Source organism: Cyanistes caeruleus, chromosome 9 (genome assembly GCF_971803275.1).
Source record: "Cyanistes caeruleus chromosome 9, bCyaCae1.hap1.1, whole genome shotgun sequence".
NCBI classification, from domain to species: Eukaryota; Metazoa; Chordata; class Aves; order Passeriformes; family Paridae; genus Cyanistes; species Cyanistes caeruleus.
In genome coordinates, this window is record NC_141709.1 from 20,161,633 (window position 1) to 20,186,638 (window position 25,006).

At 37.2% G+C, this 25,006-nt stretch overlaps 1 protein-coding gene across 2 annotated transcripts in view; it reads left to right on the top strand.

Moving 5' to 3' along the window:
* The window catches only part of COL24A1 (collagen type XXIV alpha 1 chain), a 126,174-nt gene that overhangs the window by 50,376 nt on the left and 50,792 nt on the right, over positions 1 to 25,006 (top strand). For both annotated transcript variants that reach the window (XR_015290352.1, XM_086901536.1), the window contains exons 15-24: positions 75 to 128; positions 220 to 264; positions 660 to 713; positions 1,337 to 1,390; positions 3,045 to 3,098; positions 9,953 to 10,006; positions 14,349 to 14,402; positions 15,125 to 15,169; positions 20,637 to 20,690; positions 21,725 to 21,769. Coding sequence is in view for 1 of the 2 variants with exons in the window: in XM_086901536.1 (XP_086757662.1) it covers positions 75 to 128; positions 220 to 264; positions 660 to 713; positions 1,337 to 1,390; positions 3,045 to 3,098; positions 9,953 to 10,006; positions 14,349 to 14,402; positions 15,125 to 15,169; positions 20,637 to 20,690; positions 21,725 to 21,769 (513 nt within the window). In the remaining variant the exon portion in view is untranslated. The remainder of the gene's footprint in view (positions 1 to 74; positions 129 to 219; positions 265 to 659; positions 714 to 1,336; positions 1,391 to 3,044; positions 3,099 to 9,952; positions 10,007 to 14,348; positions 14,403 to 15,124; positions 15,170 to 20,636; positions 20,691 to 21,724; positions 21,770 to 25,006) is intronic.

A 25,006-nucleotide genomic window follows, 5' to 3' on the forward strand; every position in this document is an offset into this window, starting at 1 on the left:
ATGCCACATTCTGTTAGGAGTCTTTAAGTTACTCCATTTCACCAAATGCAGTCACCTTTCTTGCTGTTTGATAGGGAGACATTGGGCCAGCAGGACCGAGTGGACCATCAGGAATTCCAGGGCCCATGGTATGGTATTTAATCATCCCACAGCCAAGTGCCTATGCTGCTTTCCAGATTATAGTCAAGCACTGGATTTATGTTTTCTTTATTTTAACAGGGTTTCCCAGGGAGTGTGGGACAGCCTGGAATGAAAGGTGATAAGGTGATTTAAATATTTTCATTATCTTGGAGATACAGCTCTTTCAGGCTTCCTTCACTAGAACTTGAGTGTAATACCTAACAAAGTCCCTTCCCTTTTTCCTTTTGATTTCTTTTGTCTTCTGACTTTTATTTTTTAAATTTATGTCAGACACATGATCTGGTACTTTAGTCCAAACTTTTTCTGAACAGAACACTAACTATTGAACATCGTACTATCCAGTCTGGGTCTTTAGACTTTCCTGGAAGAGGTATTTCAGTGCAACACCTTGCATTGTCAAAGATCTGTGTTAAATTTAAATTGTGAACATTGAATTCATCTTTCTTATTCTCTGTTTCTGAAAACGACCCCGCTTAAAGCCACATACATATGTCTGTATAAAATTATATGTTGTTTAGGGTGAACATGGCCTTGCAGGAGAGCCAGGAGATCAGGGCTACCCAGGAGACAAGGTAAGTTATAATTGCATTGTTGTACAAAATTATCCAATTTCAGCAACTTCATCAGGCTTATGAGTCTCTTGAAATGCAGCAGGTTGTATGAAAGTAGAATGCAGGAGTAATACTTTCTGGATATCACTGTATTAACATATTTAAAAGAAATTCTGTGCTAATTAAAACTCAGCTATGGAAAGTGTGCACAAAGACAAGTATAGGGCACAAGAAGAATTCTGGCAGCTGTGTGTATGGAGATGCATCAAACAAGGATTATGGTGTGATCTCAGTCTTTCTAAGGAACTGTTGTAAAAGGTATTTTTCCCTTGACCCTGGAGGTTCATCTGCAGCTCACCTGGACCTACTGTGTTTGGCAGCAGCACACAGTCTGGCATGCTCCTTCCCATCATCAAACTGAGATAAATAAGGATCTTCTTTCCTGTTTGGCTAGTACATCAGAAGTCACTGAAACAGTACATCCTGTGAGAACTCTTTTGATGAAAGCTGAATGTTAGAAGATAGTTTTCAACCTGCAGAATTCTTTTGAAACCAGTTTCTGGTGTAAAAATATAGCAATTTATTACTTCCAACATAACACAACAATTAATTTTCATGTGTATTTAATAGCTTTCTTTTTTCAGGGTGCTCTTGGTTTACCAGGACCCCCAGGGATAAGAGGAAAACCAGGACCCCCAGTAAGTTTACACATCAAATTTTGCTCTCATTATATCACTGTGTGTTGTTGATATTTGATATTTGATACTACTGTTGGTATTTGATAATTTTGTGTGATTGTTATGTTCACAGTGCATACAATCTCCTAGAAGTGACTTAATTCAAAACGCATAAAGAATAAGTTCTAAGCTGCTTTTATTTCTAGTGATTGATGTTAATGAGTGAGTCACATCCTATAATGTGAGACTTCATTACAAAGATCAGTATATGTGTCAAATTTTAATAGAGTGCTTAGGATATTAGATATTCTGTGCCAGTCACTGTGCAGGGAAATGGACATGTAGGTAATATTTGAAACAAATCCACTGAGAGCTTTGGGAACTTCCAGATGACCATTTGGACTAGATGGATTTGGAGGGAATGTGTGAGATCTCATTAATAATGGTCAGTCATTTCTCACAGGGATGGGAGTAGTCATGAATTCCTGTATTTAGTGATTTTTAGCAGCTTTAAAGGCATCTGTGCACTGCTGCCACTTCTGCTGCATTTTTAAACGTTGAGGTGGAAAAGGCATACTGCACAGGGTTACCTGGCTTTTCCTCACCTATTTTTAATGCTAATATCTGTCTCTTTTCAATACATAATTGAAAGCTGCCATTACTCACTCCAGCATCAATTTTCTTATGTACAATCAAGCCAATAAGTAATAAACCTACTTAGACCTCATGAATGGCATGGGCCTTTAAATTCAGTAACAAACACTTTCCTTGTCCCATAGAATTTACAGTATAAACACTGAGCCTGCAATAAACTTATGCAAATTTGCTTAAGCTTAGATGGGGAAAATCATAGTTTTTACTTTTAAAAGTACAATATTTTTTATTTTAAGATAAGCATGTGAATCAGCCTATTCCTGAAAGAGTTCAGGATTTTTAAGCAGAAGCTTACATGTCCAAGCTTGTGACTTATGTTAAATTAAGCTATGAGAACTCTGTCCTGCAAGTAATAGAAATTTACCTTTGTAGAATAAATTTACAATGAAGTCATTCCTGTTAAAACTTAGAGAAACGTTTCCCAGTCAGACCTTAAGTTTACTCAAGTGACATCCAGTTATGGTGGCAGAAAGCTTGTGAAAATGTGGAAGAACAGATATATCTTAGAGAAATCAGAACAGATATAACTTAGAGATATTTGGCCCATTTTTAGATGGATTGAAATTTGTGTATAATGGAGTTACCATTACATGTGAATAGGGCCTATTTTATTGTTATTAATCACAAAACTGTCATGTCTTTGGCTATGACTTAAAATAATGTAAGTGTGTAAACCAATATCCATAACCGTTATTTTTCTGAACATTTAAATAATATGTAGTTTTTATTGTGAAAACAGCTATATATTTAAAGGGGTTTTTATATGCTTCCTCCCAAAACTCCTAATTTTCTCTGTCCTAAACTAATTTGAATTTTTTTTGTTGGGACTTCAAAGAGATATGAAAAGCTAGTTTTAATAGTGTCCAAAGAGAAGCAGGTATAAAATTTCCTATTTAGTGAAAATGTCATCTCAACATTTCTGTTGGCCTTTTTGTTAATAAATGTTCTTAATATCTTCATAACCATTTGTTGTTGAAAATAAATTATCATCAGAAATCTTAACTGTTTGGATTTTTTTTAGGGGAAAATTGGAGAACCTGGACCCCGTGGACCATTGGGTCCTCAAGGACCTGAGGTAAGAAGTTGCTTGATAGCAGTAAAATTGAATGTTGGCTCTAAGTTATGAAAAAAAGAGGTAAATGAGTTTGCTTCATAAAAGACTGTTTTCTTAGTTGAATTAGGAAAATCTTTTTATTCAGTCATTTTTGATGAATTCATTCTCCTCCTTAAAGTACAAAAGCTCATAATTTTTTTCTGCAAAATGTTAATGTGCAGGATCTTCGAATACAAAGTAGTTCTTCATTTGCTTTTGTGATTAGGATTTGCTGTCTCTCGAGTCCTGTTGTTATGGGGTACACCTGGAATGAGACTCACATGATTTCTCAGGCACACTTCCATTTGTAAATACTGAAACATGTTTACAAATGGGATTTTTCATTTTCCAAGCCAAGGCTGCATATTTATCACATACAAGAAACACAAAGAATAAACACCACTTACCTGGGAAGTGTTGCCAAGCAGTAGAATCTAGAAGTTTCCTAGAAACTCCTTAATGCTATGGGAGTCTACACAGAAACTGTCAGTCTCCAAATTGTCCTATTTTGGTGCTTTTTTGCATTTATACCACAGGCTTTAAGGAAAAATGCTGTGGTCTATGCCAGAAAGAAATGTTTATACACAGACATATGTATTTGCTGGAGAGATGAAAGCAGAAAGTGGATTGTTCTTTCTAATCAGCCTCCTGCAATGAGTGTATTTTGGGTTTTGTTTGGTTTGTGGTGGTTGGGGGTTTTACATTTTTTTAAAAAATATGAATGGAAGGCATATACTAGCAATGATCTTTTTTCTGCCTTTACATGAGGATATCTCCTCAAACCAAGGCTCTGTGTTGGTACCTTTCTAATTAGGCAAAAGCCCTCACTGAGAGAAAACTCACTGGGAAGTGCATTGTAGCAACACAAGGTGGTCTTGTCAGAGTAAGCCTCTCTGGTTTAGTCAAGGGATGTGCAGAAGACACAAAGCCTGTGCACGTTGTCCACAGCTGCCACCATCTGTGGCTCAGGATTTTAGATTTTTTGAGCCTCTTCATTATTAACAAAAGAGGCCCTTGCATGATCTCTTTGCATAGCTTCCAGCAAGGGAGACCTGCAGCAGGTCAATCCCAAATTGTTGGTATTGAGGCCTGTGTCCTACTGTCCCTGCTGCCTCTGCTGGTAGTCCTTCACAGTTCCTTATTCCAGCACAGACATGCTGCTCCTTTGTGTCTGGGGAAATGATCATTGTTCTGGGCTGGCTGTCCTCAGGGCAGATATGGATGGGAATCTTTCTGTCTGAAAAGTTCAGCATTTCCCCTTGCTCAGGAGTGCAGAATGACTTCATCATTAGAAGGCAAAAAAATGCATGATGCTAAATAATTAAAACTTGAGTATTTTTTTTTTGAGTAATTGTCTGCAAAATGGCAGGCTTAAAACTACAAAGCAATGTTTCTCTTAACTTCATTCATGCAAGACAGGTCCAAATTAAGTACAAGAGATTTTTCCACCTTTTAACTTCATACAAATATGGTCACCATATGGCAAAATAGAAACAAAAGGAATGTAGGATAGCAGCATACTGGGATTTTGGACAAATTGAAGATACTAGAAGTTCTATAATGAAAGGAATTTAAAATAAGCAGCTTAAAACTGAAAAGTGTATGTGTCCCTCCTGTTACACTGTCCTATAAAAATAAGCTAGTTGTTGTTGCCAGAAGTTATTTAGGCACAACTGAATACATGAAGTATGAGCAGATAATGTAGATTTTTCCACAAGAAAAGCCTACTGTCATATGTCTGATCATGTCTCTTCTTCCAAAACCAGACAGCTAGCAGGTCAGACAGGGCTGGTTTCCTTGTTCCTATTTCATCATCTGAATGGTCAGACTTCCTGTGACCCCATGTAGAAAACACACATTATGTTCTCCACTAAATGTTTCCTTGATGTTTCTGGAAATAGAAGAATGTAACGAATTAGTGTCTTACAAGGAGAGTACTTTGAATTTAGTATAGATGTGGCAATCTATACTATATGCCTTCTATGAAAGATTTTATTTTAAAAACCCCCCAAAACAAACCTGTATTTGGATTTGCTGGACTCTGCTGTGAGCAGAAGGAACAAGGCTGTGTCTACCCAGTGGCAGAATCTCTTAGACTCTGCTTCAGCTGTTTCTCTCTCCTTTCGTCCAACATTAAAGACAGTGGGATTTATAAATGTGCCTTGTCCCCATTTGTTTTGTATATATGAAATAAGAAGGTGGGGATTCTTTGATCTTTCCAGTTACACATTTGAATGCTTCATTTCCAGTATAAAGAATAAGCAGTCCTATCCCTGATTTTCTTCCCGTGCAAACTGCTGTAACTCTGGCACTACAGCAGCTGAAATCTATAACTATCTATCTCTGCACACAGGGGTGGGAGCAGGGCAGGCAGACTGATCATCCTCATGGGGTTTTGTGGTTTTAAATGCAGACCACCAGTAAATTGCTTCCTAAATCTTCCCTCTGCAGCTGTGCAGCCAAGGTACACCAGGTCAGAGTTGAAATAAGCCACCCACCTATAGCCAAGGTCCATTTGAGACCTGCAGTGCTGATGGCAGGAGGGACAGAGGTCTCACTCTTTCTCTCTGGGTGGCCGGACAAGGGTTGGCTGACAAGTGATTTTTTCAGTGCAGGAGTCCTGCAGTGTCAAGCCAAATTCTCTTCTGGGTATGTTTCTGCAGACCAGGCTCTGTCGCGTGCCTGAATGCGCACTGGCTGTACTCAGTGAACACTTTATGGAGTGTATTCTTCATCAGTTGACACATTGTGCTGCTTTGTCACGCATCTGAAAATGAACTGCCAAAATGTGAAGTTTCTGTAGAGCTTTGTTTTATTGGTATGACAACTGGAAAGTGCTGATCTGACTGTTTTAACCCACAATGTCTCTGTTTACTGTGTACAATGAAGTATGCAGTGCTTATTGTTAATGTGAATGTAATTAGACAAGCCTTTAACAGGCTTCCACATGTATTCAGAATATTTTGTAGTTAAATTTTGCTCTAGGAATTGCATTCAATTTTCCCCCAAACTGATGTGCCTTCAGAGTGTTATAAATTGGTTTCATATGAAGCAGAGAGAATTAGTCATTACCTTCAATAGAATTTTTTTCATCTGTGCAGTATTTCGATCTGAAATCATTAGTTTATTCCTTCAGGAAGGTACTTGTATGGGACTCAGCTGGTGTGTTTTGTGCTCAAGGCAGTAGCCTTACAAAAGAAAAGGATACATTCAAATAACAGTAATGAGTCAAGAAGGCACACATTTTGTAGGTGAATCATTGGCTGCTTTGAGGTGTTCATTTAACAAAAACTTTATTTTTAGTGCATGTTTCACATGCATTATCACATGATTTTTTGAGTTTTTGCAAACAATGCCAGGTGTGCAGTGATAACATAGCCTTCTGTTTCAATATTGCTTCAAATAACTTGCATGCAAATGATTTGTAGAAAACATAGAAGTAAAAATAATTCAAATGCTGAATTAATTGTGTGTTCTGGCATATATCTGAGGAACTGGTCTTGTAGAAGTGCTTATACTCTCTACTTGCCTTTGCATAGAATCTTCATCTGGCCCTTTCCCAAAGTTCTATGTCTGCATAACACATCCTTTCAGAAGAATAAGAAACTTATTGGAGAATTTTAACTTTTTGTAGAAACCTTCCTTTTGTGATTTAGTTATCAAAATTAATAATGAATCTCTAACAAGGTATCTTGTTGAAATTCAGTAGCTACATACAGTCAGTCTTGCTTCTGAAAATGTATTCTGAATTCTCATTGGAATGAGCTGCAACCTGTGATTGAATGAACTCATATTGGAGCAGGGAAACCTGGTGACTGAAGGGACTACTGCAGTCCCTGGAGACTTTTTTCCCCTCCATGCTGCCTTTCCACCAGTGCTTAGCTGACCCCCTTGAGGGCAGCCAATGGCATGAAGATGGCTGGCAAATGTCATGTGAAAACAGTTTTAAGTGTGATTCCGTAAATGTGAGAGGATTCCCCATGGAAATGGAGTACAATGTCTCAATATTTCTGATATTCTGCTTCCATATCAGCAGCCACACAGAAAAACAAAAGAAAAGCAAAACCTTTGGCAGAGTGCTCATCTTGGGGCAGAGACATGCCCTAACATAGTAAAAGCTTAGTCATCTCTGCATTTTTTTTAATTAAACATTATATAGATAAATGAGAGCAATAAATATATTAATTTTATATTTAAGTGTTCAGTACAAAAAGCAGCACTTCCACTGCAATGTGAAAGCACATTTGTGTTAAGATAGTTGGCATTTCAGGTTTTTCTGATGCCACATTTCCTTTGATTAAATGGATTCTAAAGTGCTTTGCTGGCAAAAGACCACGTCTGTAGCAAGATTTTGAAAATAATTTGTATCCTACCAGCTGCCGGGCTTCTGGCTGATGGAAATTAAGACTATGCATTTCCTTAGAAGTCATAATACTGAGGGCTGTTTTGTTTTGAATAGTCTCTGCTGAAAACTACAGCTGGAAACTATACATTAATCTCCTGGCCTTTCACTTATGGAAGAATAATTAATTTTTTAATCTGGAGTAACTTCTCAGGGAGCTGGCTGCTTAATAACTCATGGCAAATTTAGGTATTTCTAGAGATGCATCCCACTTCACTACAAGGAAGCTGAATGGCAGGAGCCATTGCTGAGGTGTTTCAAGAGCTCCTTCCTGGTTCATTCTTTTCTTCTTTTTCTGGAATTGTCTAAAGTGGCTGTTTGTGTCCTGGGTTATTACTGTTATTTCATGGATTATTCATGCGAGAACATCTTAGAAACAGTGTTCTAATACTGCCATAGCATCTGTCTTTTCTCCAAGGTTGTGCTCAAGAAGAAAAGTCTTAATCCATCTTCACAGAAAAGATAAAGATTATGAGGATTTAAAATTTTTAAATGCATTGTTTAGTGTTGATGTTCTCAGGCCAGTAGCCCTCTTGTATCCTAAGATTTTCCGTGAGATGAAAAGATTTCAAAATACCGTATTTGTTCTATCTGCAACAGTACTTGTCCACACCTACGTCTCATGGCCCTTACTGAATTCCCTCTAGAAAAATTTAAACAAATAAATAAAGTAGATCTATTCCTTTATAAAAGCATTAGAATCTTTCCAAATTATCATTTTTCTAGGCAGATTGCTTTCTGGAATGTTTCTTGCAAGAGGAAATTGTCTGTGTCAGCATTTAGCACTTGTTCACGCATTAGAAACGTAAAGATTTACAGATACATGAAACAACTCACCCCTTGGTAACTATTTAAGGTCTATAAATAAGTAAATTTAAAATTAAGAAGGGACAAGCTAAAAAACTGCAAGAAATTGACCTAACTCTTCAATGTATTTCAGCAGATAGTAGTGGCCAGGGTTTTAAGAAAAAAACACCTCCTCTTTTGAACTGTATAGAAATCAAGCAGGATGCAAGTGAGTGCTTTAGGTATGATTCACAGGTCACATGTAAATTAATATTCTCTGTGCCACCTAGAGGCATGTTGGAACTGTTGCACAGCTCTGCTTGTAATTGCTGCTTTATGGCAAAAGAAAGGGAAATCACTGTGATGCATTGTGAAATGTTCAGTGTTAGAGTTGTTGCCCATCTTCTGAAAACTCTGGCCATTTTAATTTTTATTCTTTAGTGGTTTTCTTTTAGACTCACTAGCATCCAAGCGCTAAACCTGTGTTTTAAAAAATTGTTCTGTATATGTGGTTTTTGTTTCTATTTTTGGAAAAAGTATGCATACATTTTAATCTCTGATGATTTTCTCTTAACGAAGAATAAAACTTGTTTTCCCTAGTGTTAGACCATGGGTTTGCTTAAATGTAGTAATAAATATTTTGCTCAGAGGAAGTGTCAGTCTTGTGGTTTTCAGATGGTAAAATTCAAACATTTATTAAAAAACCAAAATCAAATGCTGTCTTGGCAGGGGACTGAATGAGCAGTGTGCTAACTAAAGGATCAATTACCAATGTTTTATTTTATCCTACAAGTGTAAAGATCGTGTATCCTCTCTGGATATTTATGAAATTGAAATGAAATGAAATTTATGAAATTGAACTCACTACTGTATTGCATAAAGGTTAGCCGCACCATTTTTTTTCCTTAAAATATACTCATTTCTTTCAAAGCAGTCTAGCTGTAGCTGAGTTCCTCTGACACAAAGGCCAGGATCCTCATGGTGTCCCAACTCAATGCCTACTGGCCAGGTGGTTTGCAGTGATAATTTTAGTTGACTCCTTGTCTGTGCATATTTACTTTTTCTTTACTAACAGCTTGACCTATACTAGAGTCTATTTTACAAAGGCCTGTTCTGACTAATGCTACATGCTGGTGACCTTCAGGTACTGCCAGCCAGACCTAGATTATCCCCTGCTGATTTGGAGGCAAAAGGCTTCTTACCTTTCTCTTAATCTTGCAGTGATCTCGTCCTTAACGTGTGGCCAAGGATTAAAGGGCTTCAGCTGCTCTCTAAATTTAGGAAAAATTAGTTGAATTCATAAGTGCAAGGCCTGGTGCTGGCTGCTTTGTGGTGATTTTTTGTACCTCCAATCCAGTCCAGTGGTTTAATTTCGCACATTGCTTAGCGGATAAAAAGTCTTATCTTAAGAGAAATTAAATCCAGGCTGACATCTGCTAAATTGAGTTTAACGAAATCTGCCTAAAATCTGTCACTTGTCCAAGTCCTTTCAAGGAAACATAATGGATTTTGACGTTTTTTGGGATGGTAGAACAAATTTATTTCTTGTTTCTGTGACTCGGGTTTATTAAATGAATGAACAGAATCAAAACAAGTACATTGAAAACATTCCTACTCTGCAAATCATTTGTCTGTATGGTTTCTTTAGGGTTTTCCAGGAGATATTGGTGTACCTGGATTAAATGGCCCTGAAGGTCCTAAGGTAAGGTTATATGAAAACCTATTAAAAATATCAGTAAATAGCATTAATCTCTGAGGAAAAGGCTCTGAGAGATGGACTCTGGCATTATGAGAAGATAATCTTACTGTCAGAATGCAGGTACTTTGCCTCAGGTATTTATATGAGGAAGTTATTTGAATGTTTAATGCTGTCCATGCAGTTCTGAGAGTAATTACTGTGTCAGGTGAAAGCAAATAATGGCAAAAAAAGTGTGAGAAAATACCATGTAGCTAGAAAGTAGCGTATGTTGTACATGTATTTAAATAAAATGCATGCCAAATGTATGCAGATCTTTCTATTACCCAGGTTCCACCTGTACTAAAAATTAACAATTTTTAGAAGAAGTGGTAGTAGAGGATATGGAAAATGTGTAGAATTCACATGCCTGATTAAATTATGGATAAAATAATAGATATAACAATAGAGGATAAAATTTATCTACAAAACTGTGACAGGATAATTTAGCTTCTGCTCTTTAGCAGACTGAGATTTTAGACCAAATTTAGGCAATAATTCATATGAATTGAGTTTTCAATGAAGCTTTGAATAAAAGCAGATATAGGAAATTTTTGTTGAATTGGAAATGGTCGAGAGTAGTACAAAAAGTGCAGGTGGCTCAGAAATTAACCCAGAAGAAAATGATTGAATAATATCTACAATTGACTTGTTGAAAGGCAAGTACCAATGAAGTTCCTCACTCATCAGCCTTGGGACTATTCTTACTTTGTATTTTCTGTGGTAAATAGCCACAAGAATGGCAGAATGAAATATGTATATGAAACAAAGTTGGGCATCTTTAGATTATCTAAAAAAATGCACTTTTTTCTAATTCATTTCACTTGTTATTTCAGATTTATCTATGAAAGGACTGAAACAATAAATCCTGTTACAAACTTAGACCAAAGACATTGCCAGATCTCTCTGAAATAAAAGCACAGTAATATCTTTAGTAATGCAGTTAGAAATTAAGTGAAATTGTAGAACACATGAGGCAAGATGTCTCATTAATGGCACTGCTCAAAGTATGAGAAGGCTTTATCTCTGTAGTACATTACTGGGCATTTTTATTCTGAAGGACTCGATCAAGTGAGACTAGAGGCAGAAATAATACTTGAATGGCTTTATTCTGAGGGTGTTTATTAGACCAAAATGAAGGCCTTTTTTTAACTTTAAGTAAACTAGAGGGCAGAAACTGATGAGGCAAAAGAACTATGCAAGATAAACATTATTATTTGTCCAAGAACAAATCATACAGATTGTCTGTGAATAAACAGACATGGAAATTACATTTTCTAACAGAGTTGTGAAATTCCTTAGCAGACTACTCAAGAAAACATAGGATGGGGAGCAGTAAATAGTTTAAAGATACGATCTTATTTGTACCCAGAAGATTGCAACAGTATCTCCATGCCAAAGGAGATTCTTAAGAACCTCTCAAATAATCCAGTTGCTGAAGCTCTTTCAACCATGTCAAGAGCCTTTTACCAAAATAGACATGAATCGACTAGGAAGGCTGAGAGCTGGTGAGGCAAATTGAGGAGAAGTTAAAATGCATTTCTAGAGGGTGTCCACCTTCAATTCCAATTTATGAGATGCATTGCTTGTTTGTTTATATGCATGTATGCATAACATTAGCAGCCTTATATTAATGAGTTTGTCCAACCATTGCAGTGCCAGCTGCTCTCGTGTTTCTGAGTTACCAGGGTGTTTACAAAAAAAAAACCAAACCTGTGGTGATGAAAGACTCTGTCTAGGGTCTAGGGAAAATACCAGAAGAGAAATACAGCAATTCTTGAACTACAGTTCAGATTTAGTTGTCCAAGTTTATACATGAATGATGTAACAGATCTAATCCCTGCTGCTCAGTTTTTTTCAGTGAGATGGTATTGTTGCACATTATATACAAAGAGTTTTTGTTAGAATTCTGTTGATGTTTAATACATGTGCTACTGATCTGTTGCCTTTTCACAGCTTCCAGAGAAAAAACTTAGCAAGAGGTGGACTACAAAGTTTGGGACTCCATGTTCTTTTGATACAGAAATTACACATCTGAACCAGATTCGGTGCTTTCCAGCACATTTGGTATTAGAGACAAAAAGCTTAGACAGCCTGCCTTAGTCAGGGAGAACTGATGGCTTACATTTGAAAAGGATTACCAAACTGGAAAAACTCTTATATTACTCCCAGTACTGAGGGAGAAGGTCTGCATAACTTTAGGAATGTTTGGCTTTTGGGATTCCCAGCTGCCTTGAGTTCACTGCAGTTCTAAAATTTTCCTCAAGCTTTTATTTTTAGAAAATTGTTCTCACTATGCTATTTTCCTCATGTTTTTGTTTATGCTTCCTCAGAAGCAATACCCATTTTAAAAGCCAAGAAAGCTGGATAAGCTTTATTTTTTAGCAATTGGTGTGGGATAAATTAAATTTCTTGGAAGTTTAAGCTCTGTTGAGTCTGATCAGCTGTCTCTAAATGCCAGTAGAAGTTCCGGATTGTAAATTTTCCCCAAATTAGTGAAATAATCAGCAAATCTGATCTCTCTAAATGATTTTTCAAAGGATTTATTATGTAATTTGGTCTACAAAACATTACTCAGCTTGGAAGCAATATTTTAGAAGGTGTTTGATCTTGATCCATCCCTTATTAAAAAAAATAACAAAACACACATTTTTTTTAAAAAAGGGAATAAGAATGTTTTTAAGAAGTTCAGAAATAACTTTGTTTGTTCCCTGTGTTATTCTTTGCAAGTATTTATGCTCTCTAACCAAGAAAAGTAAGAGGAAAAGATGGTCAGAATATGCTGACTACCATTGTAGTTTTTCCAGCAGTGTGTGTTGTACCATGGAAAAAGCTAAGAGCTTCCTTCCCCTGTTAACTTATTAAACTTGTTAAACTTTCCCTCTGTTTGTATAACACATTTTAATAAAATGATTATTTGGAGTTTCACCTCTTCTGGAAGGGGTGGTCAACTGGGAAGTTATATATGTGAAATACAGGATACCCCATTTGCTGACTTCTGTTTTTTTTCCATGACTTTGGCATATGTGTAATGACTACCTTCATTTTCTGTTTTTGTCTGAAACCTCGAGGAGGAGATGGAAATGTCATTTAGTATTAATATTCAGTTTACAGTCTGGAACTTTTTTCTGGATTCAGTTAAGTGCAGTGGAAGGGTGTGTACAGTAGCAGTGCTGCTGCCATTTCCACTGTGCAGTTACCTTGCACTGAAATCCTTATCTCCTAACAGGCTTTAGAATAAAACAACAGTCATGCCAATGAGAAAATGTCATTACTAACCATTTAAGAATATTACTTATGTAGTGCTGCTGAAGGCCCTCTCATCAGTTCTGTGCTGGAATGTCAAGCAGCACTCCACCCCAGTCCTTCCCAGGCTGATGGGCTCTTCAGTGAAACTCTCTACCTTGAGGTGGCCTGTTCCATTTTTCTCTTCCATTTTACTTTGCCTGCTGAGTAAATTTTTACTGGACCAATGCCTGGACCAATGTCTAGACTTCAGCTTCATTAGCACACAGTTAATAAGGCTTACACTTTCCCACCGTTGCTTTCTTCAGAGGATAATCATATCTCTCCTAAAGGGCAGTTTCTTTGTTCTTGTTGCTTTATCTGATATTACTAAGCTTAGGTTTCCCAGAACATTAATATGTTTACACTTTTTTTTTTGTACTATGCCAGGTCAAGTGCTTTTCCCAATTATCCCATTGTAATTGGGATGCCCGAGGTTTTTGATACACTGCTAGCTGCAAAGTCTTTTTAACAAAGTTTTGAAAATGTTGGTGTAAGCAGTCATGAAAACTTGGAGCTGGCAGAGGTTAAGGTGCTTTATCTCTGGGTAGCTGGTTATAATCCTAACAGAAAAGGGCTGAAAATCACAAGTGGTTTTGGACAAGCTAGTGGTCTAAATTCACTTTGTAGTTTCTTTCCATTGCATTGTTGTCAACACATGTTATTCTAAAGACTACCCTGATACGAGCTCTGTACATTGATGATGCTTTAATCTTAATATGGTAGTGTGGTTTACCTCTTCAGAAAGAGAGAAATTGTTCTATCATGTTCAAATATTTTCTTATTTCCTTCTTACAACATAAAAAAGAATAATGTTTCGGCTAAGTCTGTGTAGAAGTTTTTATGATGCTTGGTTTTCTGCATCACTGCCTGGCTTTCAGTGGGAAATACTATGAACAGTGGTAAGAGATTAGGTCTGCTACCTCGGTTTTGGGTTTTAGTCTAGGTTTGTAAGAGGAGAGAAACTAGACCAACATGATTGTCAACTGATGTAAGTTCTTACTGTGTGTGTTTGGATGTTTAGGGAGCTCTGGGTGACCGAGGACCTCCAGGGCCACAAGGGCCCAAAGGAGTTGAGGTAAGATGAAAAAGTTAAACAACTAAGAGATTGTGTTTCAAAGTTGTGAGAGGTTAAGAGGCTTAGACAATAATGGTTAGGTGTGTATAGTGTTGTCATGCAAAATTTGAAGTTTCTTTTGCATTTTGGCAAGTGTTTTAAAAGGTTTTTAGCAGCCTAATGAGGGTGTGCATCCATTATGTGGTTTATTTTAATTTCAGTGGAATCTCAGATAATATATGTCCAAAGGTGGATGTGGTTGTTTTAGTTAAACTGGGAAGATGGGAGGGAAGGGGCTTAGCAGTATGGAAATAGCATATACCAATTTAATTACAGTGTCCTAGATACTCTTTTGTAAACACTTTAGACCCCTATTAACTGAAAGGGGAGAAAGGCTTCATCTTATAGATTCATCAAATATTCTTAATTCATTGTCATAAAAATAAAAGCTTATGTCTTGTATGCTAAAAATAATTAACATTAAAAATAATTTAGTTTGTGATTTTGAAGATAGACCTCTAGACTTCTAAGTAGCTAAATAATGGGCTTCTATGACAGATACTGGATGAGTAAAAGCTAACAGTGGCAAAATGGTCTGTTTCCAGGTGTTTCTATCAGACATGAACTCAGACAAACACAGTGCAAACTTAAGATGCTATAATAAATATGGACAATTATCTGCAGGCTTTCTTTTTTAAAACTAGACTTGTCATCAAGATCATTGAAATCCTGATTTCTTTTAGGGAGAAGTAGGACCAGCTGGACCTATTGGAGGCGTTGGCTCAAGAGTAAGTATAAGTAATTTTGTTAGGGCAGGCTATTTTGAAATGTAAGTTTACTGTGAGAAGTGACTGATAAAATGGCATCTCCTGAATGAATGTGTGTTTTTCCTCAGATCATGCTCAAAGCAGAGCTGGGAGGGGAAATGATTTTCCATACAAAGGGTTTGAAAGGAAATCACTGCTATAGTGCATGAAATATAGTGCTCCTCTGAGACAAATGAAACTGCCATGCACTTCCTAGGGACTGAATCAGCTGATATATCAAAATATATCCATTGGGGAAGAACCTCCTCAGCTCACGGAGAGAAATATAAAGGATGTATGCTTTAAAAAATGTACCAGAAACCTGGCAGATAGTTACTGAAAACAATAAAGCTGAAACATCACAATGCTGTTTATGCTGACATATTTTAAAAGATGAAGTCTGAAACTATCATCCAATTTTTTTGTTATTTACAAAAATATGCTATCATCTAAGAATATTTCAGAGGACTTGAAGCTTATTTTTATAATATTTCTATGCTAAAATGCATACTAACCTGCACTGGGGATTACAGGAGTGTCTCTAAGTTTATTGAATGCAATTTGATCTTCTGCCTTTATTTGATTATGTGTGCTAATCACTGATTTGGCTTTCATTCTGGATGACTTCCCATTTCTTGCATGAGTTTAAGAGTCTTTTCCACTGTTTTCTGCTGTTAGAGTGGATATATGCCTAAGTAATTTTTCCTGTTCAGTAGCTAGTCAAAACTGGGAATTTTCTTTTTGTTAAAAAGCGTATTGAAATATTTATTTGCCCCGTAGATTAGGTGTTAAGACAAACAAACCCATACCAAAAAAAAACCAGAAAAAAGACCAAAAACCAAACACAAAACACCCTCCCACAGAAGTCCCTTTGTTTTTAAGCTGAGGAAAACATGCAAAAATTCAAATTTCAAGAAATTCAAAACTCTCTGTAACTTTGTTCAATATTGAGTTTAATCTGTCCAAGTTTCTTCCGTGAGCCTCATGGAAAGTTTTATTTTGGCTGCATCATTCTTTGAGTCTCCTCCTTGGGCAGGGCTTAATGGCAGCAACTCCCATGTTGTGCTGTGGCAATTGGAAAAGAAGATGCTGTAGTGGGTGACTCATGGGCAATGAGACAGCTACCTTCGCATCTTCCACGTCACTGGACATGCACAGGCCACCATCAACTGGTGTCAAAGTGACCCAAGAGGAAAAATTTTTGTGTAACCTAGCAAACTCAAATAGTTTTCATCTATTTTGGGTCAATTTGACCTAAATTATTTAGGTTTTTATTTCTCTCAGTGGGAAACGTGCACAAAGACATTGGCATGTCTTCCAGCTCTCTGGTTTCTCTCTCACAAGTTGTTGAGAGCATAGTATGCACATCTGAAGTGAGCCCCAGGGTTTCTGTCTCTAGACATTGTTAGTAGTTTGCTGGCTAACATCCCCTCTTGAAATGAGAGACAGGGGAAAAGGGAATTTTGCTTGATGGGCAGCTCTGCCTGTTTTTCCTCCTTGTCCAGGGGCCCACAGGCTCTTGCCTAGATTCTATGGCTTCTCTTGACTCCAGCTGTTTCACAGCTCCAGGCCAACTTGTTTGCGCTGCTGCTCTGCACTCTGCTCCCATCTCTGCTTGTCCTTGGTGCTTTGCTCCCACCTGTAACACACCCTGTGTGATTGTGCCAGTGAGAGAGTCACAGCCATGACTTAAATCTCACGTAGTATAGCAGGACTGAGTCAATAAGCTGCTGAGCACATCTGTCTTTTTAAATTACGCTTCCTTGACTGCAATTTGATGTTCATTCGATTTACATAGCCTTTGCTTTCATTTTGCATGAAAGGAGTTTTAAAAAGTGAATGTTACATCTGAAAGTAAACACTATCATAACTGTGGTGTCACTGTACTAATTAGATAGCCATGGGGGCAGAGGAGGTCCCAGAGAGGGACCTGAAGAAGAGGTCTGGCTGTGCATGGCCCCAAGGCAGCATTAGCTGTCAGCTCTGTCTTTAGCTGACAGATGTGTTTAACTTGTGTTTTGCAGCCGCCAGGAGTGGGAATTCTTTATTCTCCTCATCAATCTGCTTGAGTTGTTTGCCTGGTTTACAGACCTTTATTCTATTGTCTAGCTGTTCTATCTGAAAGTCTTGCCTGTGTTTTTCTCACTACAGCCTTGCTTCCTGCCCCACAGACTTTATTTGTGGGCATGATTAAATAGGTTAGTCCTCTTTTCAGCCACTGTTACCTTAATTTCTGGGGCTTGTCTCAAGTAGGTAAAGTATCCTTGTAGGTCATGTATTGTAAACCTTTCATTATTATTATGAAACAAGAATGGAGCAGGTTTCTAGTGCTTCTGGAATCCTCATCTTTTTTACAATTCCAGGTCAAAATATCCAATCCCTAGTTCAGGTTTAGGCATGTGGCAAGCTGGCAGCCATAATATTTCACCTCGTTTTTCTCTCCCCTCCCTCCCCTGTCCTTGTTTCTAACATTTGCTTTAAAAAACATGAGAGAAAACAAAAACTCCTGGGACCCACCTGACCAATGCTGCCATTAAAACAGATTATCTTCTGCTGGAACAGAAGTGAATATGAACCTGCACAGGGGTTCTCAGTCCCAGCTCAAAAAATAATTTCCATGTGTCTAAAACAACTGGAGACAAAACTAGAGGATGTTCCCTTGCTCACTCAGAATGTATCTCAGTTCCAAAGACCTCAGTCTGTTTCAGCTTTGGAAGAGGTGTTTGAACTGAATCTGATCACATCATTTGATGTTGCATTCATTCCTTTCCAAACCTTCCCATCCATTCTATTCCAAAGTCATATACTTACATTCTCTTAAGTTAATCCTTCTATATTAAAAAAAAAAAAAAAGCTGATTTTTTTGGTGCTCGCTTGTTTGTCCTGTGAAAATACAGGAGATGCCATACTAAAGATGTGACTGTGTTTATTCAGTTTTCTCCCACTTAACCCTCTCTCTCAAAGGCTATCAAAATATTAATACTGTAACTGTCAGTGTAGCTCAGCTCAGTCAATGCGAGCATTGGTGCTTTTTTCAAATTTTTTTTTTTTTTTGTATCTTCCTTGCTGGAGAATAAAATGCCTTTAAAAGGGTGGAGGTTGTTTTAAACCAGAAATTAAAAAGTTGCAAGTTGATTCCTTTCTGAGCTACATGTGTTAAACAGAAGCTGGAATTTATATAGTCGTAAGATGAGCAGTTTGTCCTGATGATAGTAGAAAATGTTCTCAAATCTGCCCCACACCCCAGTGCAGTATTTTCTGGAAGTGCCTTCCTGGGGGGCTGAAGGCATCTGGGAAGTTTACAGAGGGACTGGATTGAAATAGAGTGATAGTGAGAGATATTTATATTGATATATACACACCTGTAGCTACCAGTTGTGAGGTGAAAGGAAGCACAGTTGGTTGCTGTTTCCTGAAAGAGAAGCATAGACATTTCAGTTAATATTTTAGGAAACAGACATTTCCTTTGGGATTACCCTGCCCTGGAAGAGTAATTTTCTCAGGGGTTTGCAAGCAGAAAAGCAGCCATGCCTAGTTTAACCTTCTGACAGTGTTTTTTCCTCCATGTGTAAATGTATTGTATTTCTGTTTAAAGCCAAATCCATGTGTTTCAGATTGCTTTACCAGTTAAATCCACTTGTTCCATTTTCTGATCAAGTTCCATCTGTTCCATGTCCTTTGCAGCTAGAACATAGCTAAGGAATGACAGCCAAGAAACCTTTACAAGCTGTAACTCCAGTTTAGTTCTCATAAGACTTAAAATTATCAAGGTAGTTAATAGGGGCCACTAGTTTTCTTTTGATGAATTTCACTTAAAATATATTTATGTTAGACTTGCTGTATATAAAGACCTTAAGTTTCTTTACAACAAAGTTGTTAAACAGCATGTAGTAACCTGCAGAAGCCCATCACTTGTTCTTTGTTAAGCCTTGTGGAAAGACATGACTTGCTTTATCTGGTTCTCTAAGAACTTCTCTTCATGGTCTTTTCTGCCTGCATCCCTGGCTGTACCATATTTTAGGCCATTGACCAAACCAAAAATGTGTTCCTAAAGTGATTTTATTTGCTGGAACTTGTTGGCCAAATTGAAATCACTCAGATAGTCAGAGAGAATGAAAACAATAGAGAGGGATTAATATGAGAAGTCATGGAACCTACTAAGACAATATAATTTTAAGCCATATAGAGAATTTCTCAGATGCCTAGAAACTAACACACATATTGTGCTCTAAAAGACAGGCACAGAGCAGCTGAAGCAGAAGAGCCAAAAGAAAAAATATCATCTTTTTTTAAGGAACCTTTTATTATCTCTTGCTTTAGTTGCTCTTTTCTCAGTACAGCTTATGTGGAATGGAAAGCTTGTACTATGGACTTCGGCAATTCCAATTATTCAGTTTGCTGGAACAACCACTGATAATTTCCCTTTAGCACAAATCCGCATGGTTTTGATACTGAATCATTCAAATGTTGAATTAATTTTCTTCCTTCAGTTGTCAGCCTCCAACAATCTCATCAGCAACTTGCTCAAGAGCCAGGTCCAGTCCCCTGGACCTTTATTTGCTGGACTAGGGCCTTTTCCTCAGAGCAGATGGGGAAAGTTTGTCTGGGCAGGGCTGTGCTGTCCAGATAGCCAAATGATTAGGCCATGTTTTATGTTGTAGAGGAAGTAAAGTATCCTGGGAGGGAAAACAATTTCTTAAAAGGGAGACAAAATGAAGTTCTAAACAACTAATTGAAAATTAAGGAGGAAAACTTTCTGGTTTGCTTGCCTTTGTGAGTTGGTGTGAGTGACCATAGAGGGAGGGATGCATGTGATAAAGTGCTTCAAAGATCCTGTCACTTTGTGGCCTTCTGCTCTGATTGATGTTGCTGTATCTCTTCTGGCTAACAGTGTTATTACCAGAGTTGTCAGAGCAACAAGATCTGTCAGCAGCAAAATGCTAGCGGAGAGAAATAAGGCTCAAAATCATCAGTTTTCTGAATAAAGAGGAGAGGGTGTTTGAGATGATTTTGTTTGGTTGAGGACAGTTGAGAAAGGACAGTTATGACACCAGTCCCTGATGTTTAAGCATCAAATTTTATTAGTGTTGAGTCCCTATTCTGCTGGAATTACCCAGGGGAGATTGTTGCCTTGCCATTTTTTGTCTCCCTTTCACTTTTTCAAAGTGAAATTGAAATGTGTTTCAATCTTGGATTAAGACAGTTTTCCCTCAGTGTTAACCTGCTGTAAGGCTTAATTTTGCTTACTATTCCAGTATTGGATGAAATATTCAATAATGTATTTTCAGGTATATATTATATGAGTACACTTGCTAAAATTTTTGTATTGAATATTACTAAACTGTACATTTTTGATAAAGTGTACAATTTTGAGAAATAGATAAACTGTGATAAAATTATCTTTTCAAAATGAAATATTTGCAATATTTTATTCTAATCCTTATTTTAGGGAAAGCCAGGACAGAAAGGTTATGTAGGTGATCCTGGACCAGAAGGTTTAAAGGTAAGTGATGGTTTATGTATGAAATAGAATGGTTTTGGAATAGAGTTATACACAACTATTTACAGTGACAGCCAGTGAAAGGATATGAGCACACATGCTTCCAAAGAATATAAATGTGTATCATACTTAAGATTTTGCTTTCTTGCAAGATCCCATTTTGAAAAAGGAGAAAATTGTGCATCTCTAGGAGACAGGGATGTGTGACCTGCTAAAATTAAATCAAACAGCCTGGAAATGTGAGAGTGCCTGGACTGGGGGGCAACAAGGGTCTCAGGGCAGTTCCTACACTGGCAGGATTTTGGAAGTGTGAATGGGGATGAGATGAAGTGCTGCAGCTCAGAAGAGGAGCTTGTGGCAGCAGAAGTTCCCAGTGCTGATCTGCAATTAGTATAAACCAGTACACAAATAATTGTTCATCAGTTATTAGATGACTGAGATTATAGTCACAGCCAGATAATCAATAATGCTTATATACCCAGCTTCCACCTGTGAAATACACAGCAAAATGTTTCAGTTATGTAACAGTGTTATTTTGGAGAACAGAATTAATTAATACTTAATGATGGTTTCAAGATTTTGGGGAAAGGGGGAGAAGTTTGTTAAAGTGTCACTCAAATGTCAATTTTCCTAATATTTCATAAAAAATTGACAGTTATCAATGAAGTGTGCAGGCAACATTTACCTTTCAAGCAGTAGTGAAATAGTGAAGGTAATTTTCTGAAAAAAATATTTAAATGAAAATAGAATAATTAATTTATAGTATTTGCTGACCTAATGTGTTTTGTGAGCACTTAATTGATAGTTTTTATTTTTGCAGGCAAATCCTAAATACCTTAGGACATCATTTTACCAAATCAAAATTAGCCACTGACAAAATTTGTTTTGGTTACTCAATTTTAGCTTTTAAAGTTTTAATTGGCAGATGTAATTTAGAAAATAAAGAGGCTCATAGGAAAACGGAGAACTTTAATATACACATATGAAAGAAATTACTTTTCTAGTGAACTGTATCATCTGTTTTCTGCATTTAACAGGGAGAAAAAGGAGACCAAGGAAACCTTGGAAAAACTGGTGAAGCAGTAAGCTTGAATTCTCTTTCTGGTTTAATTTTTAATTCTGTTTTATTTGAGAGCAAATGAATAGTTTGTTGCAGACATTGCCTGATGAGGTTTGCCTGTATTTGAAGCTGTAGTATGTCAGTTATTCCTTTGTAGTCTTTTAGATTCATATTATTTAAAGAAATTTCCTGTTTCAAGCATTTTCCAAAATTAATTCTGCTTTTCTCCCCATACATTGTGTGAATATTGCAGGTGGTTGTAGGGGTTTTCCAAGGCATGTCCATGTACGTGAACAAGTGATCCTTTTCCAGTTAAATCATTTGAGAGGCTACTTTTAGGCTGAGATGTATTTTGCAGGCTTGTTCTGTCTATGCTCCATAAAATCACAGAGCTCGAGGTGATCTTGTGGTGACACGTAGCCCGTCCTCTTCTGCCTAGGCAGGACCTGTTATCTTTACATCAGTTCTGACAAATATTCATCTAACCAGATATTAAAAAGCTCCAAGACCAGGGCTTCGCTGGTTTTAAAAAGTTCTTCCAGTTGTGTAACCTGATTCCTTTTTGCTGGAAACAGAATTTTTCATATGGTGATTGTTATTCTGTGCCTCTTTCATTCTTTCTTTTCAGGCTTAAAAGCCCAAATTCAATTAGCCTGTCATGTTTTTGAGATAATTTAAGTCACATTCTAACTCCCCTGTTGCCTGTTTCCAATTCATCCAAACATCTGACTCCAGCCTACTGCCCAAACTGCTAATACTGAATGGAAACATTGCTTCTTACAAGCCTACTTCTTGCATAGATGTGCTCACTTCTACAGGAGTGTGTTGTTACTCAGTTTGAGATTCACAGTCTCCTATCCTTTGTTTTGTTAAAGCCTTATCTCTCACAGTTCTTCTATTATATGTGCTTTTTTAGGTGGTAATTGTCACCAAAACATACCACTTTGGAATTCTCTCTCTACTTAATTTCATCCCCTGCCCTTTTGTATTTTTAACTTCTGTCTGGGATTTATGAGCAGATGTGAGCTTGACTCAAGCCCATGCTTGAGTTACCCAAGAGCTGTCTAGAACATGATTAAATTGATTTTATTTCTAGAGTTAACATATGCTGAAGGAGAGATACCATACACTGGTTTGGGCTTAGTGCTGTACTACTCATATAAACTCTGTTCACCACCTTAGCTGGCAGGCAGAGTTAGCTCCCCATTGTCCACAAAATACCGAGCAGATGTACCTGGGGCAACTCATCATCAAATGGTTGGTTACTGCAGAAGTTTTACAAACTGCTTGTTGGTCAAGTCCAGCTCCACTGTGCACTCTGGGGATTGTGCTCTGGGGAAGGGGACTGAGAAGTTGGACTCCCAGTCACATGAAAGTATCTGCATACACAGGAACCGATAGGGCCATGACATGCCATAAGATCCCCTTGAAAGTCATCCAGCACAGTGCCAAAAACCTCAACAAAAGAAAAAGGTAGGCTCAGTCTTAAGTCATTACATCAATAATAGAGCATGAAACAGTTACAGAAGCTAGTTGCTTAACCTTAACTCTCTGGATTTGACATAGATTTATTTTTGCTCCTCGGTGAACTTGAATTCAGTGGACAAATTTTCACAATGCATATATTTTGTATGAACATAATGTCTTTCACCACTAAAAAAAGCTCCATTCTATGTAGTAATTACTATCTCACATAATCAATGATACATTGCAGTGTTGTTGAATAAAATAATCATACCAGCTACCTAATTGTAGTCAGGGTCAAGCTGCAAGAATTAAATAGTATTTTCTATGCCAAACAAGGGGATGTTGCAGCCCTGTTACAGTGTTATAAAGAAAGATATTTATAGCCCATCATTAATTACCATTTCCCACACATGATATTTGGAGAATTTACATGTAATACAGGATGGCACATAATACCTGAAAACTAAAATAGTTTCTAAGTTACTGATAAATATTTCTTATTTTTACCTGTGGATTGTAGAATGTCTTCTAATTTATGTACATGTATCTAATCAAATGAGCTTCATAGGCCCTTGATCTGTTGTTGCCTTTGCATTATCTGGCAACCAGTGCCCATTACATGATCTTTAAGGGGATAATACATATTTTGTTGTCGTAGAGGGGTGAAACACCAAGAGGAGACACAAGCACACTCACTCTTAGACCTTTCAAAACCCCTTTTCTTCACCTTATTCACCACTGCAATCTGCAACTGTCAAACTTTTCCAAAAAAAATTGAAAAGTACTAACAGGAAGATGATGTTTTTTCTCATATGCAGAAAATGCTTTTCCAGACATGAGTCCTGATGCAAAATATTCACTTCTGTATGCTTTGGACACAGATTTTGCTTCCAGCTTCTCAACAGCTTCTGTTTGTAATAAGTAATTTCTCTTTCCCTTGGCATACACACAGAGTATGGACTTCTTAATTCACAGATAAATCCCCTCCCTGCTATTCAGTATTGGCTCTGGTGGCGTGAGAACATCTCTGGAATCAAACATGCCACACACAAAACAAACAAACAAAAAGTTTGAAAAACAGAAGGAAGTTTGAAAAACAAAGTGCAAAAGCAAAGTACAAGTGCTACCAACCTCTGGGACAGATTTTGAGATGGAGTCAAAAAAAGGTATGGAGTAAGGCATTTGTCCTTACTGATGCCTTATGGAGTTTGTGTGCTACCAGGTGCTTGGTGACACTAAATACAAAGATGAATTGTACAAATAGCAGTAAAAAATGTGCAACTACTGTACAGTTTATTTGATAGTAAAGGCAAAGGGAAAAATAAGTGGCTAAAAAGTTGAAAATAAGACCAATGTCTAAAAAATACTGTGTATTTGGCTTCTCCCTTCTACACCACAACCTCACCAGCTTTCCTTTCTGGCTTGTCTATGATTTTCTGTTTATTCATTATCTCTATGGACAGACTTCTTCAAATTACAGGTTATAACACATATTTTTAAGTCCATGGTTAAAATATATTATACTGTTTTTTAGCAATGGAGAATCCATCACAGCATTCCAGTTTTCCAAATGATAAATAGCACATTTCCTGAATAAGCTAAGAATCAATTTTGCAATAATAAATCCTGTAAATGCTGATTTCACAGCAAATTATGCCATGACCACATGTGCCTGTCTGCTATTGATACCAAAGGGTTCTACCAATATTTTTTTTTCTGTCTATTTCAATCTGCTTGCTTTCTCTCATATCATTCATCTCCTGTCATTCACTAAAACATCTGCCACTGCTGT